We start from the raw sequence: 9,279 nt of genomic DNA, 5'->3' as shown, positions 1-9,279 counted from the left end.
GATCTTTTCTGACTATGCAGGGCATGTTCCCATCACAGAAGTTCTCACTTGCTCTTTGCTCTTCCCAGAACACTCTTCCTCAGATGTCCACTTGATTCTCTTCCTTAACTCCTTTTAGTCTGACAAATTGTCACATTCTTGTTCCTCCCTTCTCTATTTTACTTATAATTGAAAACATCTTTTAGTTTCCCTATTCCAATTTTCCACTTAGTTTTTCTTCATGGCAATTAATGCTTTTTGATACACTGTACAATTTATGCATTAATTTTATATATTGTCTTTCTCCTCACAGTGAAATGTAAACTTTGAGCAGACATTTATCTCAGTTTTATATTGCTCAATCCCATATCACCAGTGCCTATAATTGCGTCACATACAAAGTTAAAGCATTAAAACTTTTGTTCAATGAATGAAAGAATGAGTGGATATATGAAATCTGCTCTATACTACAGTTTGGTCACCATATCCTAGATATTATGCATTTTGCAATAAATTATATTTTCTATGCATTTTATTTCAGCAAATTAAAGAAGAAAAAATATTTGCTATGACATAGGAGTATTGTGTTTATAGGTACCAAATCTACTCTTTTAGAAGATAAACAACGTAGATAATGGCAACCATTCTCTTGCTTATACATTGTAAATCAATCCAGTTCCAATAGTAGTGATTTAGTTATTTCTGAAAAGAGGAGAAATGAAGGCATTTGTCTAATTATTTATTTTGTAAACATTTCTTTGAGCTTACATCTCTCTAGACAGTAGGCTAATCAAATCAGGTTGTTCAGTTTCAAACTATAAAGGGCTCCTAAAGTCATATTTTCTGTACAAATATCTATTTTCCCAAAACTCTTTTCATAGCCCCCATGACCTCCTTATTCCTCAGACTGTAGATAAATGGGTTCAGAAGAGGTGTAATGATACTGTAAAATACTGCCACCACTTTATCTTCCTCAGGATAGTGCAAGGTGTGTGGTCTTGTATAGGTGGAGAGAGTAGTCCCATAGAATAGGCTTGCCACAATCAGATGAGAGGAACACGTGGAGATGGCTTTTGTCTGCCCTTTACCTGAGCTCATCTGGTAAACCACAATAAGCACCCGGGCATAGGAAGCCAGAATGGCCATGAATGGTAGTAGCAGAACCTTAAGGACACTAAAGAGGACAGTATACTCATACTGGGAGGTGTCCTGACACACCAAAGGCATTAGAGATGGAACTTCACAGAAAAAGTGGTTAATGATCCGAGATGTACAGAATGGAAGTTGAAATACATGCAATGTATGTATTAAAGCATTGATAGAACTACTGGCCCATGCACATGTGACCATGGACAAACAGATCGTCTTGCTTATGAGCACAGGATAATGTAAAGGGTAACAGATCGCTATGTATCTATCATAAGACATGAAACCAAGAAGAAGAGCTTCAGTTCCACCAAGGGTCAAAACCACAAAGGTTTGAATCTTACAGCCTAAAAAAGTAATAGTCTTACTATTTGACAGAAAGTTTGCTGCCATCTTGGGTACCGTGGTGGAGATGTACATCAAGTCAATGAAGGAGAGCTGACTGAGGAGGAAGTACATGGGAGTGTGGAGCGGAGTGTCCAGTCGGATGAGGTGGATCAGTATGATATTCCCCATCAAAGTCACTGAGAAGAGGCCAGCAATGGTAACAAAGAGGATGGTGTTCATTTGGCCATATTGGAAAAAGCCAAAAAGTATAAATTCTGCTCCAAAAGTTTGATTTTCTGTCTTCATGGCTTAAATAAAAATAAAGCAGACAATATCTGAAAATGCAGTGTAAACAACATTGAATGTCCTTCAGAAGAAAACAAAATGATTATTAAATGCAGTAGAATTTCCTTGAATCACTTTAGGTGACTATTTCTCCCCCTGTTTCTATCCACTGAATCTGTATCTGTTGAGCAATGGCCAATTTGGAAAAAAAAAAAAAAAACTGATAAAGGTTTTTTTTTTTTTTTTTTTTTTTACTTCTTACAGAATAAAAATATTATCTGGAAATAAACATTTAGATGATTTGCCAACATAAGTCTTTTCTCGCCTTTTAAATATCTTCAAGATGAGAGACTGGAGATGTGCTTACTTGGTATGAGAAAAAAAATCTTTCACTCCATTCATTTGAATAATTAAACATGACAGTGATGTTCAAATATGGTATAATATTCTTACAAAAAGAATTTGTTTCTCCATTTTGAAATTATATTGGCTATAGGTTGTAATAAATGTTATATTACCATTTGTATGTCAGGAATACTACAACTCTTATAAAAGAATTGGCAGTTATTTTTAAAATATCTGTAATTGTATGTGGAAATTTGTTGCCCAGGCAAAAAACAAATATGCAAGACCTTTAAGAAGGGCTGGAGAAAGAAACACTAAAATGTTACGTTAGCAATTATTAATCTAAGTTTAACTCAAGGAACATGTCAAGAATGGCATTTTGAATTTGACTTGGTCCTTTTATATTAATAGGGGAAATTTACATTTAAACTGCACTTGGATGAAATGTCAGTTAGTAAAATGTTATTACTTGCTCCTCAGTTGAGACATGGAGTCAAAAGGTATTGATGCCCCATTAAAATTTGAAAGTTTTAGATAATTGTTATTACAAAGATTGCTCAACAAAGTTGAGAAATTAAAATTATTTTCAGGAAAAACTAGTCAGCTTTAATATAAAGTGTGACAAATAAGAAAATTAATTGACAATACCAACTGTTGATTATACATACATGCAAATATAAATACAATTCTAGCATATAGAATTCAATGATCTATCATAAAGTTTTATTTATTGTTGACCTGACTATACTTGGTTTAAGGTGCAGTCACTTATGCTAAGGCCCACATCAGCAAACCAAACCTAAGTCTAGTTTCTGCAAATGCCTGACCTTCCCAGAAGCCAAAATGTGAGTTAACCAATTAAGACTTGCCTGCTGAGCTCCATTAATCCCATCCTCATCACCAGAACTGTTAAAAACAAAATTTTTACAAAATTAAATTTGTATAAGAACTCATAACCTGTAGTTGCTATTCATGAATTAGAAAGCTCTTGTCTGAACTTCCCATTCATAAATTGCAAGTTAAACTTATGGGTTCATATACAAATCTAATCTTGCAGAAATTTTGTTTTTAACATTATCCTTTTTTTTTATAGTCAGCCAAGTTGGTATAAACTAAGTCACATTTGACTATAAGTAATCATATCACTAAGTTATATAGGAAAGATACTACACACATTTCATATATTCTAAAAACCTTTGATCCTATTGAAGCGTCATTCTTCATTATAGGCCTTTCTCAAAGAACAGTGCTTTTCTCTAAAACAGCAAACACAGTGATATAAAATAATGATGGATGTTTGTATAATTCAGAAAAAAACAAAGACTTATTCTAACAACATTATGATTTTTTTGAATGTTCTAACCCATGGAATAGAATATGACAAATAAAAATAACAACACAAAAAAGAAAAAAAAATTTTCTATTTAAAAGCTTTACTGTTTTTGAAAACCTAATAAATGAAAAACATTTAACTTGCTAAAAGTGTTCGATAAATTGTATAAATTATAATTTATAGTTAGCAACATTCTAATACATTATATTTTTAATATTCTTAAAAATTTTCACATTAGTAATAACAATACTCAATGATAATAAAATATTATTTAAATATGGTTATCCAAAAAACTGGCTTATGTTTTAAAAATATCAAATGCAAACACATGTAACTGAAAGGACAAAATAAATGTCATTGCAAGGTAGTTCACTGTAAACCAATTGATGTAAATACAATCTAAATTTCAAGATAGGTTATATATTTCAGACCATGATGCAATTTCTTAATAAAAATCTGAAAGAAAATGATCAAGTTAAAAAAAAAAAAATGTTGATAAGAGAATGAAGAGGAGGAAATACAACATGTAAAATTTTATGGATATAAACGTGATAAAATAGCGTGATAATTGGGCCTGATAGAAAAACAGGAAAGTAAGAATACAATAGCTGTAGAAGTTATCAGGAGTCTTGATCCTGGTGTAGTGATTTTAGCACTGAGCTGGTAACTGAAAGGCAGGCGGTAGTTGGAATCCACCAGCTGCTGAACAGGAGGAGAAAGCTGTGGCAGTCTGCTCCTGTAAAGATTTACAGCCTTGGGAACCCTACGGGGCAGTTCTACTCTGTTCTATAAGGTCACTATGAGTTGCAATTGACTCCATGGCAGTGGGTTTATAGAAGTTATATAACTATTATATGACTATATATCATCAATAAATTATATACTCTGCCCATTGCCTTGGAGTCAATTCCAATTCATAGTGACCCCTTGGGCAGAGCAGCACTGCCCCATAGGATTTCTAAAGCTACAATCAGTACAGAAGGAGCCCTGTTTGTGCTGTGGTTATGTGTTTGGCTGATAACAGAAGAGGTGGTGGTTTGATCCTACTAGGTGCTTTGAGGGAGAAAGATGTGGCAGTCTGCTCCTGTAAAGATTTACTGCCTTCGAAACCTACTTTGTCCTATACGGTCACTATGAGTTGGAATCTACTGGATGGCAGTGGGTTAATCTTCATGGAAACAGACTGCCACATCTTTCTCCCTTGAAGTTCCTGGTAGGTTCCAACCCCCGACCTTTGGGTTAAAACCCAGTGCTTAACAACTGTACAACCAGGGCTCCTTCAACAAAATATGTAGAGAAGTCTGTTCTTTTTGTGAATTTGATCATCTGTTCTACATTTTCTCCCACTCTGTCCAGGACTCTCTGTTGTAATCCCAGTCAGAGCAGAACCCTGGAGACTATGGCCCCTGGAGACCCTTCTAACTCAGAACTGAAGCCACCCCTGAAGTTTACCTTTCAGCCAAAGGTAAGACAGGCCTATAAAACGAACAGTATATGACATCAAATGGGCTACACCTGCCAAAAAACAGAGAAGAGAAGGCAGGAAGGGACAGGAAAACTGGACAAATGAAATGTGGGAATGTGGAGTGGAAAGGGGGAGAGTGCTGACACAATAGGGATTGCAGCCAATGCCATGAAAAAAATTGTGTATAAATTTTTGAATGACAAAGTAATATACACATATATATGGAAGGAAAAATTTATTTAAAAAAAAGAAAATGGGAACACTGGCAACATTTTCCAATCTATTGGAATGCCCATTTCATCAGGTGGGGGTCGTTATTTTGGTTTTGTAGTTTTTACCCAAAAAAATTTCATGTAAAGAATTATAAATCTAAACAAGATCCCAAATTAAATTCTTAGAATAAATAAAAAATTTTAATATCACGAATAAAATCCAATTTACCAAAAATTAATAATAAAAATGAAAAGAGCTGACTAAGCAGAAAAAATATATACAAATAAGTGATACATCAAAAATGAAATAGAAGGCTTAAAATAAAGAAATAATCCCAAAATATTAAAACCTAGTTAAACAAAACAACTTTATTAAATTATTAGGCCAAAAATGTTGTGAGCAACATTATCAGATATGCAGTAGCATAGTTTTGGTAAAACACGGTAGATCTTTTCAAAACTTGCTAATCATTTCTCACGACCTTTGATCATTTTCATACCTGTCGCAGTCGTTGAGTTAGGGCTGCTTACCAAAAGGTTTGCAGCTCGATTCCACCGGCGGCTCCTTGGAAGCCATACTGGGCAGTTCTACTCTGTCCTACAGGGTGGCTTTGAGTCAGAATAGACTTGATGGAAACCGCTTTTTTTTTTTTTTTAACTAACAGTTTCATATTAGGAATTTTTCTTGTGTAATTTATAGAAATACACTAAACATACAGGAGAAATTTGAAATGAAGGGTACATGATAAAAATGGAGAAAGGAACTAAAACCATCAACTTGTTGAGATAATGTGCATGTATTCAAAATCGGTTATGAAAACTAGACAGTTACGCATTATATACACACATACAGGTATGCATATAAGCATATATTTTTCACTGAAAATAAAACAATTTACAAAATATTTTAATACCACTGCATAAGTTTCTTAACAGGTGTTTGTATTGCTTGAAATACTTTACATAGTTTACAACCTTTCACCTTTCTAATAATATTCCTGAACATGACTATGTCCTAAGCATAATGCAAAGTGGTAAGGCAAAAATAAGAAAGAAATGTTTTTTCTACCCCAATCAAGACTATGAGTGATAGCTGCAGGGCCTTGCTGCCCAGTAGGGGTTGCACTGGACCTTCAAACCCTAACCCTTATCTCACCTTCCCAAGAAATGTCTCTCCCCTTGCTGCTTTGTGATTGCCGCCCCAAGAAAATTTCAATTCAATATATGGTCAAATCAATCTCACATAACTTACCTTGATACTCATTTTTGCAGAAATCTTTCAAATATAATCTGAATAATTTGGGCAGCCCAGATATCCTGCAAATCAAGGAAATGAGTGTGCAAAAAAAAACCAATACAATCCACCCTACATAATTTATCAAATAAAACACATTCCTTTAAATAGTGTCCCTGAGATTAGTTGTATATTGATCTTTTTGATATGAATTGTAGTAAAGTCTCCAAGGTATTGTAATATTTTAGGTTAAATTCAGAGTAATTAGTGGCCTAAAACCGCTGTTTGAGATTTGAATGGTTGTTGTTATGAAGGAGACTGCTCACATCCAGCGGGTCATGTTTTTAAAACTGAAGAATAAGCTACTGCGTTGAAAAGCACATTCTTCTTCATTAGATGTGTAGACATCCACATTCTTTTCCAGATATAAAGTAATTAATTTTAAAACTTATTTCAGTTGAGATATATAGTGTCTCATATAGAGATATGTTTCATTTTCCCAGGAAATTTTATTTGAAATAAAACATTAAGTAAGAAGCTGGGGAAGGGGTCTGCAAAATTAAATAGATTTCCCTGTCACCCCACTTGGGGATAGTGTTACATACTCACAGCAAGTCCGTCTTTCACAAAGTTTTAAGTTAAATTATATTGTTTGTTGGTTATATATATCAAAGAGTCACAGAGACAAACTGCATATATTATGAATAATCAAGCTACTTTATTTGGCACCTCTACGGGGTGGCAGAGAACTGGATTTGAAAAGGAACCCAAAACTGTAGAAACCTCTAATCTGAAACACATTTCAGGAACTGTTACCACACTACGAGTATGCAAGATTGCCTTTGTTTGTTTGTTTTTGCCTCAGACAATAAGCCTTCAATCATTTACCATGAAAAATTTTAATAAAAAAAGAAATGTTCAAACTCATTTTCTCATCCTTATATGAGGCTTTCAACCTCTTGATAGAAATGGGCTGACTGCCTAATCATGGTGGAATTCATGTTTTGTTTCTCAGAGGCCTTCTGGGGAAACTAGGTCTCTAGCCCACAATTAGGCACATTGTAGAAATTGTAGGTGATATTTTATGAGGCCTGGTGTCTACACTCCTGGGAGAAAAAAAAAAAAGAACAAAGGGTCAAGGCTCAAAATATATTTGTTCAAGTGAAAAACAAATCAAATAACTGATCTTAACTGAATGCTAAAAAAAGAAAAACCAGTTAACTCTATTTTACCTTTAAAATATGCGTGTAGATTTAGACTCCACGTAATTAGTAATCAACTAATATTTACTTTGATTTTTTTCTGTACAAAATATGCATGCAATACTGAGAATTATATAATGTAGGAGATATTATGTTAAATACTGCAATAATTTTATTCTCAAAATAAACAAGTTGGCTTGACCATAGAAGTAAGGGACTCAGCTTTCTGGAAGTCCACAGATCCAGTATAAATGTTTCAGCCCCTAAGGTTTAAATGTCTCCAAGTTCATAGACAGGAATTTAGATTTTGGCATGATGCCCACTTAAATTTGTTCTATTTGAATGAGATACATTTAATCTGGAAAAATTAAAGTGAAGTGGGATTTTAACCAGCCAATTCTCTTACCTAATTCCATGGGATGACATAAGACAGCTGCTGTGCTCAAGTAGGAAAAAGAAATGTGCAATAACTTAAGAAGAAAGGTGATGTAGGTCAGAGTTTAGAGAGAAAATACATAGGTTAACTCTATCACACACAGAGATATAAGTCACATCAGTAAGTTCTTATCTTCATTTTTCCTCAATTATAATTTATAACATAATTACTTCTTAATTTGGAATATTTTATCTCATTATTCTCTAAAACACCTTACAAAGAAACTCCAGTCGTCAAACAATCATTGAGTCAGTCATAGGATAAAACATAAGCATTCTGGAAATCAAATCTCAGAGTCTAACTGAAGAGTTGAGTCCTATGAATGGTCAACACTTGCCTCACTTTTGTTCACTGGTGGAAATATACCTGGAATATCAAGGTGATATTTATAAATTTTGAATAATGTGAAACTTGTGCAGTTTTTGGCACTTGATTTTAGAACCAGAAAACAAAAAAGCAAATATAAAATCAATGTAATCTTAGAAGGGTCCTGGACAGGTAAGAAGGTATTTGCTCTCTTGATTCAGATATTAATTATTAACTTTCAAGTGTTACTGGTAATAGCATCTACCACTAATATTGTTTATTAAAAAGTAAATTAGTTAACACTTGCAAACATCTTACAACATTGTCCAGCATGCTGCAAACACTCAACAAACAGCTTTAATGATGATTATTATTGATGCTGCTGTTTTTACTGCTTTTTTGATTATTATTTTACATAAACTAAGATTCAGGGATGGAAGCATCACCTGCACCGCTTTGCTCAAACACAGACACAAATCCTTTTAACAGCTTTCTACATCCCCGTGTTACATGGTTCTCCTAAAAACTCAACAAACAAAAATAGAACAAACTCTCTGCACTGAGAATTACTTAAATAAACTTTATAAATACAGTCACTCTCTCTGCTCAGATTCAAAGACTCTCCCAACGACATGATCACTGTTGAGGGCTGACCTCCTTCCAGCCAGGGACAGACTTCCTACCTAATAGCCAACACAGGGCAAATGAATATTTTTGCCACCACCTGAGAAGCACTGAGTCTATACACATGGGTGCTTGGGCCCAAATAGTGAACCAAGAGAGAATCATTAAATCTCTTTTTCTCCAAATTTAAGCTCTTTAAATTCATACAAATGAGGAAAAAAAAAGATCATCCAACTTTTTTGGATCAAGCTTAATGAGAAGTAATTTAAAGTAGATTTAAAGCAAATGTGTCATGAAGAAAACTAATCAAGTGAATCAATTTTTCCCATAGGCATAATTAAGAAGTCATTGACATCTTTTTTCCCTTAAAATCCAGGTCAATTTG

At 33.9% G+C, this 9,279-nt stretch overlaps 1 protein-coding gene across 1 annotated transcript; it reads right to left on the bottom strand.

Moving 5' to 3' along the window:
• Window positions 1-609: 609 nt before the first annotated feature.
• LOC135233054 (olfactory receptor 2AK2-like) lies at window positions 610-1,883 on the bottom strand. The gene has a single exon (XM_064296169.1). It carries the CDS (start codon window positions 1,756-1,758, stop codon window positions 835-837), a length of 924 nt encoding a protein of 307 aa, XP_064152239.1. The 5' UTR covers window positions 1,759-1,883; the 3' UTR covers window positions 610-834.
• Window positions 1,884-9,279: the final 7,396 nt, after the last annotated feature.

Source organism: Loxodonta africana, chromosome 13, assembly GCF_030014295.1.
Source record: "Loxodonta africana isolate mLoxAfr1 chromosome 13, mLoxAfr1.hap2, whole genome shotgun sequence".
Lineage (NCBI taxonomy): Eukaryota > Metazoa > Chordata > Mammalia > Proboscidea > Elephantidae > Loxodonta > Loxodonta africana.
This window is presented reverse-complemented; position numbering and strand designations above follow the sequence as displayed.